The 20,875-nt window shown below is 39.8% G+C and overlaps 2 protein-coding genes across 3 annotated transcripts in view; one reads left to right on the forward strand and one right to left on the reverse strand.

Moving 5' to 3' along the window:
- mxd4 (MAX dimerization protein 4) overlaps positions 1-9,997 on the forward strand; it is a 34,431-nt gene extending 24,434 nt beyond the window's left edge. The window contains exons 4-6 of the mRNA XM_032563708.1: positions 1,554-1,668; positions 3,662-3,824; positions 5,239-9,997. Of these exons, the coding sequence (XP_032419599.1) occupies positions 1,554-1,668; positions 3,662-3,824; positions 5,239-5,417 (457 nt within the window). The 3' untranslated portion in view covers positions 5,418-9,997. The remainder of the gene's footprint in view (positions 1-1,553; positions 1,669-3,661; positions 3,825-5,238) is intronic.
- A 350-nt stretch (positions 9,998-10,347) lies between these two features.
- On the reverse strand, positions 10,348-19,976 carry LOC116720438 (PRELI domain-containing protein 1, mitochondrial-like). Of its 2 annotated transcripts, XM_032563710.1 has the most exons (7): positions 19,822-19,976; positions 18,967-19,173; positions 17,389-17,614; positions 17,136-17,249; positions 15,894-15,972; positions 14,189-14,214; positions 10,348-11,040 (listed from the first exon to the last, which is right to left on the reverse strand). In XM_032563710.1, exons 2-7 carry the CDS (start codon positions 19,056-19,058, stop codon positions 11,005-11,007), a joined length of 573 nt encoding a protein of 190 aa, XP_032419601.1. In that variant the 5' UTR covers positions 19,059-19,173; positions 19,822-19,976; the 3' UTR covers positions 10,348-11,004. The 2 variants fall into 2 exon arrangements, with proteins under 2 accessions (XP_032419601.1, XP_032419600.1); XM_032563709.1 differs by lacking the exon at positions 14,189-14,214 and having other exon boundaries at positions 19,822-19,975.
- Between the last annotated feature and the right edge of the window lie 899 nt (positions 19,977-20,875).

The following is a 20,875-nucleotide window of genomic DNA, read 5'->3' on the forward strand; positions in this document are numbered from 1 at the left end:
GACGCCATTTTGGTCAACAGTTTTTTTTCCCACATTTTCCCTGCGACTTTGCTAGCTGTTATTCGAGCACATTTGACATTTCGGTGTGTTTTGAAGATGGGTGAGACCACCGTGAGGAAAACCGAAAGACTCGGTAATAAGTTGAATGAAACAGAAAATAAAAGCCCTCATACTGAGGCTGTGTGGGTGTTGACGAGAATCTTGCATCCTGATCCACCTGTTCCTCGTTGATACTATCAGCCACAAGAAACAATAAATTCATTTTATCTGTCAGTTTTGTCATACTCGCATTGTTATTTAAATGTTAACCGATCGTTTTTCTGAGAGTAGGTGGGTGGGGTGAGTGCTGCTCATAGTTTTGACTGTAGGTGGTTTTGTGGTTTTGCTGGTTTGTCTGTTTATGAGACATTTAAGGATCGCTAGCATACATTAGTCGCATTCCTCCATCACTGCTAGGCCACCTCTTCTGTCTGTAGGCGGCCTAGCAGGGACTCTGCCCTCAGTGGTTATGTTTAACTAACAGACTGGAAGATTTACCCTTATTTAGAGAAAAAGGGAGCAGGAATTAATTGCTGTCTGTTTTAGGAAAACAAAGTAAATACAAATGTTTTCTTTCTTTCTAAAAAAAAGGTACCTCGATAGTTTACATGAAAAAAGCTAAAGAAAATCATGCAAGTAGTTGTACGATATTCTTATGATGTGGGAACCTTGACTAAAAATATCAGTATGACTAAAGGTTGTTTGTAACCTTGATTTTCTCTATCATTATTGGCAAAAATATCAAATAAACATGTGGTACATTTAACTCCTTTGATGTGTTCAGCAATAGCACAGTTGCAATATTATTGTTCAATATCAGATTTCAATGCTAATCACGACTGAACCCACATCTTTATCCGTCTTCACTGCTTCCATGTCATCACAGTGTCCACACCTTTCTGTTAGCATTAGCATCTACGTTTTCCATCAGGAGTGAGCATCAAGTGCAGCCATAGTCCCATCGGACTGACTGGATCAGTTTTGCTGTGCGGAGCTTCATCAGTCACGTATAACGGCCCATCACATATTGTGTCCAAGCAGTGTTTTGTGTTTGCGATATAGCACACATTAATATTGCAGTGACAATTGCTATTCAATATATTTATCGAGTCATTTATTTCAGGATAAGTTAATTCTGGAAACCATCTCAAGCTAAAATGCAAGACACTGAAAATAAAAAGAAATAGTTATTATGTAAATATAGAATATTTTCCAACTGGACACAAATCCAAATCTGCTTATTGCTGTTCTTAAGAAAAACTCCAATCCACCTGAGGCATTGAAAAGATCTCGCCTTCCAACTCAAAGCGTTCTCCATCGCTGCTCGCGTTTTCCAGCACAAGATCAGGCCGTGACGGTCAGAGCACACATGGAGCAACGTTTGCTTCTGCAGTTTTAAGGACGATCCTCTCCACCTGCGTGTGTCTGCGTGGGTTTGTGTTTGCTCGTTTGTGTGTGGGTGCGCTCATGGTTCTTGACAGGTGCTGACTCATTTTGTTCTTGTGTGCTTGCAGACGTGCCAAGCTACGACTCTATTTGGAGCAGTTGAAGAAGCTGGTGCCTTTGGGTCCAGACAGCACGAGACACACCACCCTGAGCCTGCTGAAAAGGGCCAAAATGCACATTAAGGTACTTAAAGAGCACACCACCACAAAGAAAAGAAAAAATATATATATATAAAATGTCTGTGGTTGAAGGCTGGTTGCTACTGTTCCGAACCACAGCTTATGCAGTTTATTTTTATCTCACAAAACTGCCAAATGTGCTTTTTTGGACAGGTATATTGATAAAATCAGCCCTTGTGGGTTTTACCAGTTAAATGTTGCACCTTGTCCTGGCTTTTTATATGATTGACCATCAAAGAAGCAGAACTTAATTGTGTGGTAGGAAAATAAAATGCTTTATGCTTTAAAGAAATACATTTAAAAATGAAAAACATTGATGGGTATTCAGCTCCATTTATATTCTGATAACCCCAAATGAAATCCAGCTAAACAACAAACTGTTCTTGTGTTTATTAACTCTGCTCAGGATGCAGTTAGTTTCTGAATGAACACTTTATTTTTAGATACTTGTTTCTTAAAATCATGTAAAAACCATGTGTCTATTTAATTTCAGCTCACAATTAATGCCCTGTTTTGTGCTGATCCATTACGTAAAATCCCAAGTTTGGGGTTTAACAGTATACGCGACATACTTTTGCAAGACACTGTTGGCTATCACAAAATGGCGTGTGCATTTTGTACAAGCACATTTGATTTAAACAAATATGCCCTTCAAAAATCAAGAAAATCCTTGTTCTGCTTGTCTGTTTGCTTGTTTGTTTGCTTTTTTTTTGCCATTGTTTTTGCAATCTTCCAATCAGAATCAGAAAAAAAAACTGAATTCAACAGTGAAAGGAAGATAAACAAGTTCAACAAATGAGTCAACAAAGTGGACTTTACAAAGAATTGGGTGGCTGATCTGTAGATAAGAAGATGATATAATTTTTGGAAGCCGCTCCTCTATGGTTCTTGGCGAGATTAGCTCACCGATACGAGGAGCCGCTAGATGCACGAGCAGAAATACAGAAATGATTAAGAAGTGTTGCTGGTGCATGGACTGTGAGGCTGCAGAAGGCGACCTGTGGGTACAGTTTAGGTCATGCTGCACTGATCATGCTGTTTACAGGCAGCAACACTGTGGTTGGGTGGAAAATTCAAACGTCAAGAGTTTTAACCCCTTATTTCCTGTTTTTCGAGCTCAGACGATGCACGCTGATTCTCGTCACTGTGTTGAGTCTTCTCATCTCATAGGAGGCCTCGGGACTCATGGTGGCTTTGATTCACCACCGAAAACTTTCAGATGCAAACGAGTGCAAAATATAACCTCACACAGAGTCTGAATATGACTGTGAAGCTCATGTTTATTTTTTGCCTTTTTGACCTGGAAATCTTTCTGCTTTAGTAGCTACACTCATTAAAGTTGCTCGTGTGGAGCTTTAGTAGTTTGATCGAGGTATGGATGTTTGCAGATACGAAGCAAAACCTGCTTTTCAAAAGCCTTCTGCAGCTACAATGATGACTAAATGATTGCAGCCACCTCACTTGATGGTAACTTTGGCAAAGATGTGTTAAAAGTAGTAAAAGAAAATCATCTTCTGTTGCAGAGGAATAGTTCCTGTCTAAAAATGTTAAAATCCAACCTTTAGTGTGAAATTAATATATATTTTTGCAGTCGGATAATATATATTTTTGCAAAATCATTGATTCCATTCATGACTTCCTGTTTTGTCCTTTGGCATACATATGAAGCAGAGGCAGATTTCTCTTAGCTGCTCTCCAAAAACTATTTATATGAAGGTTTTTGTTCACAATTTCGCAGCGGCACTAATAATTTTGAGACACAATAAAAAACAAAAAGCATAAAAAGAAACTTCCATATCCACAGCAGGACCATGCACTAATTTCATGTACCTCTTCTATACTAATTTGCATTTTCGCTTCCTTCAATTCACTTTCACAACATAATTTTATTGATGATCATGCATCCAGTTGAAAGAAGATCTGACGGGGAGGGGGTGTTTAGGCCAAGATGAAATTCTCCGCTCACTCTTTGTCGTTTTTTCATGTTTTGTCTGCAGAAGCTGGAGGAACAGGACAGGAAGGCTTTAAATGTGAAGGAGCAGCTTCAGAGAGAGCACCGCTACCTCAAACGCCGCCTCGAGCAGCTCTCCGTGTCGGGGTCCGTGGAACGCATTCGCACTGACAGCATGGGCTCCACCATCTCCACCGACTCAGAACAAGGTACGCTGACACTTCAGAGGAAATCAGAGAAACTAAAGCAAAGTTCGAGCATTTAAACAGCAGATTCTGCAAGACAGAGGACATTTCATTTTATCTGTGCCACTATGAACCTCTATCTATTTCATTTGGATTTTAGGTGATAGACTAACACAAAGTAGTTTTTAGTTTGTAAATATGTGCTAAGAAAACATGGGATTTATTCATTTTAAATGAATATATTTTTTTGAGTAAATGACTATAATAGCAGATCTGCAGATCTAACTAGACATTACATCTAAACTGACCTCCTGAACTACGGAAGCTAGGTTAATCATTTCTAATCAAATCTCCAAACTTTTATAAACATTGCAGAGGTGATGTGATAATATTCATCTATTAATGTTACTTTTCATGAAAATTATTTAGAAACCACCAGAAGTCCCATTTTTAGGTTGTTGAATGTTCATGTAAAACTCGACACATGGAAGAAAACTAACAGTGCACATCGACCTGAATTCACCATCAGCATCACTATGAAACGTGGTGATAGCAGCACCATGCTGCGGGGCTGCTAAGACACTCCTGAAGAAAAGAAAATTAATTTGCAAGTTTATCTGTGGAAAAGTTTAAACACCATGTATTATATCCCCTTTTTGTTGGTTAATCACATATAATCTGTATAAAACAAACTGAGGTTTGTGGCTGTAACATGACAAAATGCAAAACAATTCAGAGGGGATGAATACTTTTGTCCTCCACATGTGATGAAGTGAAGCGGCCTCATAGCTACTACACCCAGTCGCGCTCTAAAATGTCCAGCCTGATCAGGCAATTATCCCCAACCCTGTCAGCAGGTTAGTCCCCCAGGGGTTAAAGGTTAACACCTCAGATTACAGATAAAGAGGCATTTTAGCTACTGCGTCATGTGGCCCGCTGCGTGTTGGAGCAAGTTGTGGTGTCCGCTGCAGAAATAACAAACAGTCTGAGGTCAGACTGGTTTTATATGTGAAAACCATTTCAAATCTCAAGAGAAGTCAGAAGAACCAGTTGCATCGGTGGACTGGTGTTCAGAGATAAGAAGGTTGTCAGTGTTGGATCTTCACGCCGCTTTATAGCTTCAGTCCAGAATGGGAAGCTATAGGATGTCTGCTAATAAGAGTCTGGTGTCACAGAGTTTCCTGAAAGTCTTGGCTTTGGGCGGTTTTAGTATGTTTACTAATCCTGTGTTAAGATAAACACGTTTGCAGTTGTTTATCCATGCATGGGGGATTACCTGCTGGAACACAAAGATCTCCTTGTTTGCTCCGAATTAAAGGCAGCCCAAATCCAGGTTTAATCAGCAGGCGCAGCCCGCTCCCTCACAGGTGTGCCATATGTCACAGTCGGGTGGAAATCAACATTTTTGCTTGTTGTCTCCTTTTGTTTGTACAAACAGAGGTGGACATTGAGGGCATGGAGTTCACCCCGGGCGAGGTGGACAGCGTAGACAGCATCAGCGACGGCGAGGAGGAGGATGAGGAGGAAGAGGAGGACCACTACGGCGTCCAGAGCAGCTCCAGCGATACCAGCTACACAGCCGCACATTCCCACAGACTGCAACCGCACCACTGTTAGGCACCTTCCGTCGCTCAACCAACCAGTTCCTCCCAGCCTTTTGCTTTTCCTTCCTGATTCCCTCCCGCCCTCGACGCCGCCTGTTACCTGCGTCAGACCGGTCCACGACGGCGGTACGGCTTCCACCTGTTCCAGGCCACGCCTCTGCAGGCTGACATGCTAGCCGAGCCCTTCCTGGCACCCATCGACCCCCAACGCATCCTGCCCCCCACAACCCCTTCTAACCTAGTGTTGCTGCAGGCTCAGACAGCGCAGAGGAGAATTTGTGGCTTTTCTTTCTGATAATTAGAAAGATAATTACTTAGTCAGGCAGTAAAGAAGAACAGCTTTGACCTGTTAATCCCTTAATGCAAAAGCAAGTTTCATTTATTTTCCTGAGGCAAAAGTATTCAAACAAGGCTTTGCACTAAAAAAAAAAAGAAAAGCACTTCTGTTTGTCAACCATTACATAGAGAAATGACTGTTGCTAGAGATTTATAGCCATCTTGAAGCTTTCTGCTGACAAATGCTACGAAATTTCCAACAAACTACATTGAAGATTATAAATGTAACGTGAAAAATGTGAAAAACTTCATGGGGTGTGAATACTTTTCCGAGGCCCTTAAAAGGTCACATTAAGAGCACGATCACAGTCCAAATGCATCGACCCTTTATTGTTCATCTTCATCACATCCTGAATGCACAGCCAGTTTGCCGTAAGAATGCAACACACAATGTGACTTTTTTTAATTTTTTTTTATCCACAACCTTTTTTTATGGTCAGTTCATCTTTCAGTGAAGACGACAGGAGAAACATCAGAGCTGCAGGAGCAGAAACAGTGTAAATAGATAATCCAGTTACTGTCCACGTCTCCCTCTGGTTGGGTCGCCTAACCACTAACTCCACACTACTGACCACTACACTATACCACCAGATGGTGTGGATGGACTACTAATTCAGAAAGAAAAACAGGAAGGAATGAGTTGCCCTACAACTATAAAAACCCAAACATTGTGTTTTGTTTTGTTTTTTCCTTCTCAGTAGCTAATTGATGTAGCATATAAGAGGCTTCCTCTTAAGTTTTGAAGTGATCCTGGCGGACCACGAGCTATTGTTATTGGGAGATGTTTATGTTGTGTTTTGTTTCTTTAACCTGTAGATGGTAAGCTGACCTTTGCGTCAGATTCACTAACTGACCTCTGCCCGTCTGCACACCGCCACCTAACGATAAGAATTGGAAATTTCTCCGCAGCTCTGTCGCTTCGCCTGAATTTACAGCGTCCGATTAACAGGTCAAAGCTGACAACTCAGTGGGAAACTGTTCTTGTTCTGTTAAGAGATAGAGAACTTAGCAAACTAATCCTTCAGTTTTTCCAGCAGAAGTAATACTCTTCTCTTTGCTTTCTCCTACCTTTTTTATTGTTATTATTATTATTGCTCCTCTCGGCTTTTCTGGGTGAATTTCCCCCAGGCTTTGACTGTAACTGATGCACAATAGTGGTTATGGACAGACGAGGCGCTCCTGTTGCTCTCTGACGGTGTTAGTAATCAATAAGTCCCTCCGACCTCCACCTCACTCAACCCCACCCAGCCACCCACCCACCCCCCGGTCTTTTTGCAGTCTGTAGAGCTTGGCACTTTAAAAAGAACAAAAACAAAACAGCAGCTCGTCCACTACGGCGGGTGGGTCTGACCAAAAAAATACAAAACTGCTAAAAATAGAAGAAGAAAAAAAAAACCTGGAAAGAAAAGAAGCTACTCATCACTTAAAGTGAAACCAGCTAGTGTAGTCTATATTTCTTGTACTGAGTTTTGTATTATATTTTCCTAAATGTTCTTTAAAGCTGAAAAAAAAGTCAAAAAAAGAGTGAGTATATCTATCTATATCTATAAATATATATCTATATAAAAGAGACAGACAGACAGGAGGCCAGGCTTGTTGAAGGGAGAGTGGGGGCAGGGGAGCTCATACACTGGCCCCCCCTCTCTTGGGTGACTCTCCTGCTGTCATTCTGTGCCTTGGTGAGCCTTCCTCCTCCTCCTCCTCCTCTTCCTCCTCGTTACCTCCCCAACTCAGGTCACACTCCCCCCCTCCTCCTCCTTGTTTTCTCTACACTTCCACAAGCAGAGGGGTATTGTGACGAACATCAGTGTCCCCCCCCCCGCCGCCCCTTGGCTTCTGCTTGGAGCCACCGCCGCACCCTGTCCAGGAGCCCCCGCTGCCCCAGCCACCTCTGTCATGGAAATAAACAAAAAACAAAAAAACACACACACTGGTGAACTCCCATGGCAGCTTCTATTCGCTCCACAGCCCCACCGAACGGACACCAGCGGGGGGGCTCTAAACGTCTGGGCTTGAAGCTTCTTCATCTTCTTTAATATTTTTTTTTTTTTTTTTTTTACAATTATTGTATTTTGACTAAATGTTTGTTCTGCGGGAGCCGCCTGGGAGAGGAGTGATAAAAGAATAATCCAATCAATGGCAGCTTAAGGTGTTATCCTCCGAGCTCCCAGGTGGTCCGACCCAAACTGAAAAAGAAAGAAAAAAAACTAGTGTTACCCATCGATCAGGAGGACTTCTTGACTAACAGCAATATGACCATCTTGTGCTTTCAGACAAGGGAGGGTGGGCAGGGCAGGGATTTTTAAAGACAAGCAGGTGGTTTATTTTGCTCTTACTCTGTGGTGCATTTATGGTGACCAACACTTTTTTTTTTTTTTTTTTTTTTTACCTCCTATCTGCACTCTCTCCATACACTGCAGGAGGGCACAAAAAAAGAAGAAACCCAACCCCAGGTTAAAAATTTATTTTTTTTTTTGGTCATAAACAGTTTACATTCATGTCAGAGCATTTGTACATGACTGTTTGTTGCAAAAACTAAACAAACAAATGAAAAAAAAAAAGGCATCCATGTTGGTCAAAATGAACAACTGAGTATACTATTATTGAAGGCATGGGATGATTCTCTTGCACAGAACCTCCTGTATGAGACGTAACAGGGATTGGGGCGAGTTGAGAGTCGGATGTGAGATTATGATGTTTCAGTTCCGTCATTGGGAAAAAAAAAAAAATAGCACACACAGTCATGCTGAGTGGTTGCTGAGCAGCCGACCGGACGTTAGTCAACATTCTGGTTAAGGTTTAAAAGGGGGAAGGCGTGTATGGAGGTTCCTGTAAAGATGTGCCTTTTCTAAGCAGAGATTGTATGAGTTGAATAAATATAAATATATATGTATAAATGTACATATATAAACACACATGCAAGCAAAGATGAGTTTTGATGTCGGCTTCTGCGTAGGCATGGGCCAGTTGCTGGTATTGAGGCTTTAAAAGGTTCAGATTTCAAAACCACAAAAAACTGAAAGTAGGATTAAAGTAGAAATGCACCAATTAGGCTTTTTCTGACCAGGTATCAGGAATCGCCTCCCAATTTAATAAAAATAAAAGAATACATTTTAGGACTGCAACATAAAGGACAAAAATCTGTGAGTGGTGGAGGTTGTAGTTCTGTATCCAAAAGAACATTAGGAAATGTTATCCTAATGCTATCCTGAATGGGTAGTTCCGAGGCTCTGGATGATTGATTTTTAAAAGTCCTTTTAACAATATTGATATTGGGTGGAAATTGGTCGATTCCAATGTCTTAATGATTTATCAGTGCATCTGTAATTGAAAGGCACTTTAAATGAAATGCCAAAATAAGGCTCTGGAGTGACCAGAGTTTTTTCTTCAGCTAGATGGAGCCACAGTAACACGATGCTAGCTGCCCCACCTGCTAGTCAGGTGGTTGGAAACAGACTTTCTGTGCTACTTTTCTCATGAGATGGGCAGCTCTGGTTGCTTTGAGACAAACACAATTAGATGTTTTATATTTTTCTGTTATCACCATGGTAATTTTTTTTTTTTTTTGCTCAACATTTTATCGTGAGAATATCTTTACTGGCCCATGCCTACTTTGGCGTTACTGTTGCTCAGAGATTAGCGTTGGTATAGTGCACTTTCTGCAAAGCATGTAGGTTTGGAACCATCAACAGGCTCGGAGAAAATAACATCAGCACACCTTGAACGGAGATCAGAATCTTTTGCTGCTTTTAAAATCCACACAATGACTTCCATTAGAAATATTATTCCTGCCAAATGGTCACTTTTATTCCTTCCATGATTAATTAAGAATTTGTGTCTTGTAATACAACGTGGATAGCTTTAAGTACCCTTTAGGCTTTAGGTCAGCTTTCCGCCCTTTTTCAGCCTTCATCACATCTTCACACGTAGAGGTAGAACCCTCCAGAGCCGCATCAGCAGGAGGATCTCTGGCTGGGGGTTTAGTACAGAGGATTATGGAGAAACAGTTGGGGACCAGCGTGCTGAGCAGGGGAGGGAGAGTTCTGTGCCAGAGACCTGTGAAATATGTTCCTTTATAGAGGATGTGTAATTGCATACAGAAGATGTTATTAAGTTCCTTTTTTTTTTGGTTTTGTTTTTGTTTTGTGCGTATGAGCGCGTCTACACGAGTACCTGGTGCTGGCTACATTTTAGCAAACACTTGAAGGTATTGTGTGTTGTCTCATTGTAATATAATTAAAATGTTTTATACATAAACACGTTGCTGTGACTTATTCATGCACGCAGCTGAGCAAAGCAGCAGGAAAAGGCAGATAAAAGAGCTGAAATGTTAGGGGGCTTCCTGTTTGGTTTGTGCAGCTGTGAAGCTGAAGTCTGGAATATTAACTTTTAAAGGTCAAAGTGGAGCTTCTTGCTGCAGCAGCAGAAAGACATTAGCTGATCCCATAAACAATAAGCATCTGTCAATCATGTAACCTTTTTTTTTTTAAGTTCTATTGAAGCTCGTTTAACAAAAGAGCTTTCTAAAATTGGATGTGCTGAAGATTTTTCTATTTTATAAAGATCTTGTCTGTTTAAAATGACCAGAAAAAAAATAAAATCAGGAATACATCTGTCATATTGTATCTTTTATCCAAGGCTTAGACAACAAATAAAAATCCAGTCAAATTCAAACTTGAAAGGAATGCAGTCGCTGAAATCAGAATGATCTTAAGAACAAGCTTTAAAATAAAAGTCGATTCAGTTTCATTATTGCACCTCAGAAGCAGTCATTCAGTTACAGCCTGATCACGTTACAGTAAATCAGTGAAAATGTTGCTCATTCTGATAGAGCCAGTCTGTTGTGATCGTCAGTGTCAGCATAGGCATTTTATGCTTTCTAATGATCATGTCACAAATTACTGATGCATATATTAGCTCTATATATTAGCTCTAAAAAGTAAAAATAAAATCAACATCGTCTCTACTGGGAGAACTTAAAATGTGAAGTTATCTGGACTCAGTATTAACACCTGGCTGACTGACATTTTCTAGCACTGAAAGGCAGACGGCTTTCATACAAACACCTGAGATTTAACAGAACTGAGACAGAAAAAAAAAAAAACACACATGATGAAAAGAACCAAGTCAGTCGCAGTTAGCCCTCATCTTAGGCCCTGAGCCTCCCGCTCCCGGCCGTCAGACGTACTGCTGGGATTTCTGAGGAGCGGTGGCAGCTGAAGCCAGAGTCTTGGCCGCCTCCTTGGCCTTCTCTGACGGGGGTCTCACTGAGTCCCGGAGTAGCCGTTGCGGCGCCTCTCCTACCAGAACCAGAGCGGGATCAGACAGAAAGAAGATCAACTTTCCTTAAATCAATAACCAAGGCATGAATATTCAACATCTGCATGACTCGTTGCAAAAGTATTCATACATCTTGATCTTTTTTTCCATTTTGCCTTGTTGCAACTACAAACCTGAATACAGTATAATTAATTGGGATTTTAAGTCGTAGACCAACAGTAGTGTGTAAATGTGAAGTCTTTAGGATTCTGCTTTGAACATTATTCTTTGAAAAATAGTTCAAGCTCAACCACAAAGATTAAGCTTGAACATCAATTTTCAAATCTTGGCAAAGATGGTCTGTTCAGAACAGACAATCAGCAGAACACGCTTTATCTACAGACTGTTTGACCACGCTGCTGGAAGCCTGAAATCTTTGTCCGATATTTAGCGGCACTAACCTTCCCATCAAATGACCGGCTTCCCTTTCCCTGCATCCCTGAAAAACATCCCCACAGCATGATGCTGCCACGTTCTGCATGTAGGCCAGAAGGTTCAGTTTGGTCTCATCTGACCAGATCGCCTTCTCCCACATGTCCACTGTAACACGAAGGCAGGATTTTCCTCAGTAATGGCTTTCTTACCCAGTCTGTCCGTTCAGGTGGGCAGCTGTGTAGGTTTGATTTGTGCAACACATTTATCTCTGATCTGTCTGCTGTGTTTCATGACTAATGACCATGAGAATAGAAAGAACTTTATGTGTCCTAAGGCATTTCACACAACCACCCAACAACCCTTTGTTGTGGTTGTCACATAAAAAAAAATGTGAACATGTTAAAGGGACAGAATTACTTTTGCAAGGCGGGGTTTCAGGTGACTTTCTTGTAATATTTTTGTGTTTTTAAGAAAATCTGAGGAGGCATCAAAGGCACCGTTGTCTAAGCATGTCGACAGATTTACCGATGCTGCAGGCATCAAGTTAGGAGTGCAAGGCTCAACTGCAATTACTACCATGGCTTTAACTCTCACTTATTGGCTTACCTGAGATCATTTCCAAAGAAATAAGAGTTTAAAACGAGAATGAGTCTCTGTATCCTTACTCTAAACAGGCAATATCTCAAAGGCTTTAATTTAATCTGAGTTCATTTGAGAGCTGTCTGAGTTCCAGACAGCCAGTCATCTGTTTTCCATATTATGGACTCGAGGATGTCAGATGAATAGGTGACATAAAAACAAGCACAGAGGACCTTGGAGATCCTACAAGTAAACAGAACACCCTCATTTTTATGCTGGTTTGAACTGGCTCAGAATGGATTCACTGCCGTGGGCTATGGAGTGCAAGTGCCTGAGTGCGTGTGTGTGTGTCTGTCCTGACGGTGAACCTTCGAACCTCAAGGGAGATCAATAAGCACAATAAAGACAGAATGGACAGCAGGGATGAACCGGTCTCTTCAAACGTTGCAGCGGATTTCAGCAAAGTGAAAAAGCAGGTAGAAAAGTTCTGAGGTCGCCTCAGTGTATCGCAGCTACTGTGAAAAGTTTACTCCAATATTCTTAAAGTACTTATGCTAAGAAGGCTTTGCTTATTTTGTAAAAGAACAAAAAAAAAGGAGATGTACCAATGAGGCTTCTGGAGGCTGACAAAGTTTTGGTTTGCTTTGAGATTTGACTTGCCGATTCAAATCTTTTACCAATTCTGGTTTTTTTCCTTCTTCAAAATTAAAAATTCAAATGTGGTAAACATATAACACAATATCCCAGCTGTCACCTGATTTTTAGTAAGCTCAAAACATCCAAGCACCTGAGAACGTGCAGTTTGATGACTTGCTAAGAGACAGAAAGCAGAGTGGGAGTAGAACAGAATACAAGTTTGGTTTTCTAAGGCGCCTCAGGAAATCGTCATCTTCTTGACCCTTTTCACATTTAGTCACACTACAACCACAGACGACAACGTGTTTTGTAACACACCAACACAAATTTGTGCATACTTATGAGCTGGAAGGAAAATGACATTTTTCTTGTTTTTGCTGTAAAAAAATCTGAAAAGTGTGGTGTGCCTTCAGGATGGGGTTTTAGTTTTGCACCATGCATGCTGAATGCAGGAGAGAGGGTTCAGTTTAGCTTTCAGAGTAAAGCACCTTCTCTCACACGTTTGCCATATTCTCTACAGGAGCTGTGGGACTCTGCAGCTCGTCCAGACCTACAATGATCAAAACCGATGGTTGCTTCTCAGATTAGCGCGCTCACTGTCTAATGTTGCTAAGAGTGCAGTTGTGCAGTGATCTTCCAATTACTGGATGACGTTGAGATATTTGTATAACCTAACTTTGCTTCAACCTTCTTTACAACTTGGAGAAAATGTGAAAAAGTTCAAGGGTTAAAACTTCTGCATATGGAAATAAATTCCTCCAGGCTTCTCGAACAACTGCTGCTGGCAGCAGTGACAGTTTGTCAACAGCAAAACAGAAATGCAACATGCAGCTACATGCTTAAGGCAGAAAATTAAAAGCAGTCTGTTTTTATGTGGAGCTAATGACAGCAGAAAAACAGACCTAGGAAAACCGCATGCCAATTTTTCTGAAATCCTTTGCACACATAACACTTCACCACTTTCCCTCAAATTTGGCTCTGAATCAAAATCCCTACAAACAACCAAATGACTACAATATATAAGAAGGACCATAACTTGGTGTGTTTCTAGGCTATGTGACTTACTGACAGTCTACAGTAACAGAAAAACTACAAAAACAAACCACAAGCCTCAAATCAAAATGTACTAAATAACAAGGACTTTATTTGGGCCTTTTAATCTGAGATATGGAAGCAATGCACATGCTCTGATTATATCATGCATTTTCATCTTATTTTAATATTTAGATGCCACTAGAGTTTTTGCTTGCGACAAACAAAAATGAATTATAAATAATAATGCATGCAGGCAATTTTTCACAAATTGCAACTGCTGGAAGTAATGCTAGGTTATCCATGCTGCATCAAAACAGATATTTTATTGGTGTTTTGAGGACCACATAAAGACATTGTTGCTCTAACTGGTAATATTTTCACAGAAGAATGGGGGTGTCAGTACCTCCACTACTCTATCTATTGCTGCAGGCTCATGTGACAACCATGGGCAGAGGCCAAGAGTGTCAAATTGATGCCACCCCGCCACCCACCCAACATACTCACCCCAACGCTCAGCCTGATGCCCAGTCCTGCAGAGCCATCAACAATGGGGCAATAAAACAGAATCACAACAATGGGAGAACGCCCTTTTAGACAACAGTACGCTGCTGCATCAGCACAACGCAGTTTGGAGCACAGGACTACCAGACCGCGCAAGAAGCTACACTGTGACTAGGCCTGTCGCGATAAACGATAAATCAATTAATCGTTCGATAAATTAAAACTATCGGCGTCATTTTAATTATCGGCTTTAATCGTCTCTTCCGGCCTTTTTCTCTTTCTGTTGATGACACTGAATGAAAAAAGGCTCAACTCCGGTGCTCTCCACTGACCCTCCCTTCCTCATTTCCTTAGTGTAAAGCCCAGCGCACACGACGTCGGCCGATTGTCGGCCCATTTTCAAAACCTGACAGACCACACATTAGCCGACAGAAATCCTAGGTATAAAGGTTCTATCGGGTTCGATCCTGCCGTGTGGTGTCCAACAATGGGCACAAAATAATGGCTACAAGTTCAGTGAACTAATTTTAAAACCAGGCATTAATCAATGCTTTACTACAATCTACCTGCAATGCAAGTGGCTAGTGTCAGCGTAAAGTCCTGACTGAATGAAAATTATTATAACCTATTTATGTCACGTTAAAGAACAGCTGAAAAGTTACCGGGTTTATCAACTGCAGTAGCAGTTTCGCTCCAACTCCTCCCCTTGTCATTTCTATATTCTTTTCATGTTGAATAAACATTAATGTTGTTTCCACATATCATCTCCAATGTCCACTGGACTTCGGGTTGCGCTGTGTCAGCTGTTTGGGATTCCCCTCTGTAATTTCCCCTCAGAAAGCCAGGAGGGAATCTGTGCTTTCTGATTGACTACCTGTTACATTCAACAGGCTGCATTAGCTCCCAGTCTGGGAAAACCCCTGATTTAGATCCCGTAACACACCACACACTACAGGATGACGAAATCCCAAGCGACAATCTTAGAATGACCAATGTTCTAAGATTGTCATAAGGGGAAAAATAGGAGCAAAAAATCATGTAGTGTGAACTATTGCATCAGGTAGTCGATGTGCCCATTTTCTCTATTTAAATCTAATTATTACTGAAGGGCAATATAGTATATAGACTTCATAATCTGCACTCTTTTGGTTGAATGCAGTATTTATTTCCACTTTGGCTTTATGTTGTTTAGTTTTTATTCAAGTAAATTTTTTATCAATGGAGACTGAGAATCCATTTGGTTTTTGGTTGTTTTGTTTATTTTGTTTATCAGTTCCAGTGTTAAATGGTCTTTTGAAAATAAAGTGTATCTATCTTTGGCAAGAAATCGCATGCATTATTACGTCATTTCCATTACATCAGTGTAAAAAGGTCTTCAGACAATATTATCGTTTATCGCAATAATTTTTGAGACAATGAATCGCTCAGCAAAACTTGTTATCGTGACAGGCCTAACTGTGACAGATCAAAACAAGCAGCTATCTGTTAATAGCAGATTACATTTGTTTCTAACTGAACGGTTTATGGTTTTCTTTCTCAAAAGTGACTTTGTCTTCTTTTATGTCAGACCTCCAAACTTTATACTTTTGTCGGAGCAGGAACAACAGGAGAAGTTTCTCGAATCTTTTGTTATTTAAACATATTACATATTAATAAGACGTTACACTTCGCCTTGCCCTCATCTGAAGCTCAAACGTAGCATACATACCCTGCAGATTGGACAGAGCGTATTCCAGCCCCTTCATGGCCTTCGCCTGGTTGCTCTTGAAGCGGGCCAATCCAAACTCCTGGGAAAGTACACAACAGGAAATGGTAATTTAATGACAACAGAAGTACACTCCTATGTGTCTCTGTCTGACTGGAGATGTTTAATAAAGTCTGGAATATTATGATTTTAATTACAGTTAATGGTTTTAGTACTGCTTAGATTGAAGGTCTAATATCCCAACAAAATCTTGCATTTATCTTTAGTAGGATTACTGCAACAGTGTCCTCAAAGGTCTATCTGAAGTGTCATCCAACTGCAGCTGATCCAGAGCGCTGCTGCTGCTCGCGTTCTCACTAAAACCAGGAACATAAAGCACATCACCCAGTCCTAACGTTATTTCACTGGCTCCTTGTGACCCAGAGAACAGACATGAAGATATTTGGTTTAGCGATCACTGAATGGCTTAGCACCAAAATACATTGAAGCCATGTTGTTGTCACATCAACGTTCCAGATCTATGATTTTAAAATACTCTGCAATATGGAGAAGAAGCATTCAGTTTTTATGCTGCACTAATCTGGAAAAAACATCCAGAAAACTGAAAAACTGCTGGAACACTGACTTCCTTTAGATCGAAGCTAAAACCCCATCTGCTCATTAACGTTGCCTTTGACTCTTCCACTTATTATACCAATACAAACATCATTAATTTCAGTCTTTAGACTTTTCATCACTTTCCTTCATGTCAGTGCAGTATATTTCTGTTTTATGTTTTCATCCTGCAAAGTACTTTGAATTGAAATGTTCTCTACAACACCCTTAAAGTAATAGATCAAATGATTAAGCATTTGAAAATGAATAAACTCCCCTTGACAGGTGAACTAAATTACAAACAGTGACTAGGAATGGTACTCGTGCCCCCTTAAACGTTTTAATACCTTCTCATGTTACAAACTCATACTGCAAATGAGATTTCCAGACTTCCATTCAACAATGGCTTCTCTTTATAAAATTCTATTTGCTTAACAGCTGTCCTGTCTACTGATTCTCCCCCCTAAGTAGTGGAGTTCTGCAGCTTCTCCAAACATACAATCGGCCACTTGGCTACTTCTAAACACCTTGGCAGAACTCAAAATAGCCTGTCTGCACGTCACAAGAAACGAGCGTTAAAAGGGACGTCTATAAAGCAATCCAAAGGTTTGCACAGGTGAGCTTATTGAAGTAAACTGCAAGTAAATGTACCTGAATGGGTTTGGAGAAGCCAAAAATGCTTGAAGATATCCATGCTTCCCGTTTTAGCTGTGTGGTTGATGGCTGCTCTGCTGAATCTAAGAAAACACAACGCTCCTCCACAGACTGAACCAGGAGAGAGAAAAGTGTGCCCACTCATTAGAACAAAAATTCGCTAATACTAGATTCTAAGCTAAAATGTTTTACATGTAACAGGATATTTTTCTGTTTTCCTTTTGCTTTTTCACAGAGAATGAGGCCTCACCATGAGAGTCGTGTGATTTAGGTTCCACGTGTAGGTGGTCAAGCTTCTGTTGACCGGGTCCAGAATGGAGTCCTCAAGGATGTAGACGTAGCGAGACATGCCGGAAGGGAAGAACCGCTCTGCCCAGCGAGGCAGCCGATTGGTCTTCATCAGCAGGCGTCTGGAGAGGAGCCGGTGGTCCGTGGTCACCTCCCGGTACACAACGTCCTCAGTGAGAACATGGGTGCTGGGAGACATAGAGTCACTTTAGCACTGGGTGCTCAGTATTTTTACACCTTTGAGACTTTGTATTGTGTATAAACAGTGGTGGTGAAGGATTTCATGAAGGCTTTGTTATCACGTTAAGCTAATCCCTTTACTGATAAAACGAAGTCAGAAAACAGAGACTACAGTTCTGTTTCTTTGTCAAAGCATTTCACTAACATATAAAAAAGAATATTCTTGACAGAATCATCTTTGTGATATTTGAGATACTAAACAACATGATCCATGTGTATTTTTTATTTTTTTGGAACTAAAAAAAAAACATCTGACATTGCTGTGGAGAAAATAGACTTCTATATGCTAAAATTTTCATCCGAGGGTCTCCTAAGGCTCAGTGATAGGACCAATGTTTCTTTTAAAGATAATTGCAAAGTTCCCAAATGGCCACAACAAATGACACAAATGTATTTTATCTTATTGATTGAAATTAACTTTTGCAGTTTTGGCTGAGAGCTAAATGAGTCAAGAGAGTGGCTTTGACATTGATTGACTTCGTATTTACGTTAATTTATTTGTTTATGTTTGGTCTTCATTTAACCAACTCAACAACTAGACTTTTAATAAATGTTCCTGAGTCTGACATCAAATAATTTTGTTAATTCAGGTTGAAAACTTTTTGTCTAGATTGTGTGTGTGTGTGTTTTTACAGTCATCACTGAGCTCATTTCACTGTTCTTATATTAATTTTATTTCTAGTCTCAAGATCGCAGATCAGTGTTTGCAACGTGTTGCAAAACTCTTAATGTTTTCACTGTAAAAAGAACGGGCCGGGGCAGCCGGAGGTAAGAAGCAGATTACCCTCCAGAGAACTTGAACAGACTGAGCCTAGTTTTACTTCCCTGGTGACGTTTTTCAGTTCTCTGTTCTAATCATGACTGAGGTCGTCTTGCTCTTTCAGAGCAATGCACATTCAGTGTCATGTGTCACATATTAAAAATGGTCTTTGGAAGGTGTTTTTATTGATTCATTAAGAATTTGCCTCATCATTTATTATAAACGCCAGACACCTTTTGCGCATTTTAATGATATTTAAAAAAATGCTGTGCATTTATTTTAGACACAAAGGCGCCACCTGTTGCAAATTCTCTAAAGGCTGTTTATTATAATAAAACAGTTACCCAGAGTGGATATTTTAGTCTGACCTAAATGCATTCTAACAAGTTAGCAGTAACAAAGCTTTATTTTTATGTAAAACATAACATTTGGGTCACATTACCACTCATCACAAAATCCCTTTTTCACTTTTCATATCCTCCAAATATGTTTCAACAATATGGCTTGATATAATAGAGACAATGAAAAGAGTTTCACTACCTGAAAGGATTAGGGTATCTCTGCCAAAAGGCAGAGACAACATGGTCCCATGTGCTCTTTATGTCTGTGGAGCTACAAAAATATTTGACCATTCTTCTGCAACTTTGTTGCACTATGACCTGAATCCTGAAACCTGAGGACCCTTTGTATGATTATAGAAAATAGCGAGAAGCTGGAAAATGACTCCATCCAAAGACTGGGATTGTCCTGAAAAAGAAAAAAAAAAAATCCAAAATAAAAACCTTTAAGTAAGTCTTGGCATAATGCTCATTAAGCCCATATTTATGTCTAATAAATGGTGTTCATTGTTCTGATGTAATCTTCTAATCTTAAATGGTATGTTTTCATTAGGTGTACGCAGAAAATCATCATAGTTAACAGGAATATTTATTTAAATAACAGACTAATTTATTGAGATGCACCTGTATGCCATCGTCTGTGTTGTGACTATTAGTTTTAATACACCTATTTGACTTCTTTATATATTCTAAGAAAACTATGGGAACCGTTTTAATGGTATTAACGTGCTATTATTTTCCTCATTGTTACCACATGTAACTCGAAATTCAAGCTTATACAATACAGGTCAAGACAGATTTTCACTTGTTATCGCTTAGCTCACATGACAGCGCTAGCTACTTCTAAAAACAAAATTATTTAATTGACCAGAAATTAAGCTTAGACCTATAACTAACATTCACAGTAATTTAAAAGTTCTGTTGTCATCTAACGTTTTACTTGCAGCTGTTTAATGATAATTAAACCATCCTAACAAAACCGGACCAAGGTTAATTACACAGAATGGCTAGCCTTAACATCGACCCGACGAAAACATGCGTTTTAAACGTCTCTTACCTTTATAAAGTGTTAAAATCTAAGTCGAGAAACATTTGCAAATTGTGTGGTGTTTTTTTTTTATTGAGCTTCAATCCCAAAAATAAAGAAGCGTTAGCTAATTAAAGACATGATGCTAAAAGTAACGGCGAGGACAGACGTCATATGACTATTTCCGACTACTTTCAAAGTAAAAGAATCCCTCTTTATGTATGTTTATTTTTATTTTATTTTTACCAATTATGGCTGGTGGAAAGCTATGGGTCCCTTTTAACCTAACTATTTATAAAATTACGAACAGAATATTGTAGTAAACTACTGGGAGAAGCTTATGGAACGATGCCTAAAACGAAGTCATACAGTTCAAATGGAAGATCTACCAAATACTGAAAACGTGTAATTTTCTGGATGTGGAGAAAATGAAGAAAATACTTCTCCAGGCAATTCTCTGTCACATTATTCTCTCATTTAGCAAATATAAAGAATTGTAATCATCTTCACTGATCTAAAAGGGGGAAATGTTCACTATTTCAGCTATTAGCATGTCAATTTGAATTGAATAGAATAGAATAATCCCGTTTATGCAGCAAGTGACAGGCAAATAAAACACACCCAGATACACACACACACACACACACACAAACAAACAATAACAATAAAATGAAAAAAAAAAGAACAAGTAGTGAGGTGTCCTTCACACACATAGAAATTAATGTGTGATGCAGAGAACCGTTTAAAGTCACGTATGTCTCTTGAAAATTAACTTCCTAATAAAATGTTCTACATATTACTTGAAATAAAGCCCGAGTTTTAGGTAGGTTCCGTTAAAATAAGGAATATTATTCTTTGTTTTTGTCAGAATTTTGCTTCTGGCGCCTTCTAGCGGCTAAAATTAATAATATAAAAACAGCAAAGCAGTTCCAAAGACCTTCAGCTAAAGACGAATAATTCATGCAGCATTTACTTGTAAAGTATTGTTAAGATTTTATTTTTTTTTTATTAAATTTTGGTGTATTTAGGAGAAAACCAGGGACATATAGACCCCACCTCGCAAAAGCTTTTCTCTCCCTTTTCC

The sequence above is a fragment of the Xiphophorus hellerii genome, chromosome 5 (assembly GCF_003331165.1).
Source record: "Xiphophorus hellerii strain 12219 chromosome 5, Xiphophorus_hellerii-4.1, whole genome shotgun sequence".
Lineage (NCBI taxonomy): Eukaryota > Metazoa > Chordata > Actinopteri > Cyprinodontiformes > Poeciliidae > Xiphophorus > Xiphophorus hellerii.

Excerpts from the sequence above, each read along its gene's own strand:
- LOC116720438 (XM_032563709.1), bottom strand. The coding sequence starts at position 19,058 with ATGGTCAAATATTTTTGTAGCTCCACAGACATAAAGAGCACATGGGAC. Across the intron at positions 17,615-18,966 it reads AGATACCCTAATCCTTTCAG|CACCCATGTTCTCACTGAGG; the intron begins GTAGTGAAACTC and ends TATGTCTCCCAG. Across the intron at positions 15,973-17,135 it reads GCTTCTCCAAACCCATTCAG|GAGTTTGGATTGGCCCGCTT; the intron begins GTACATTTACTT and ends GTACTTTCCCAG.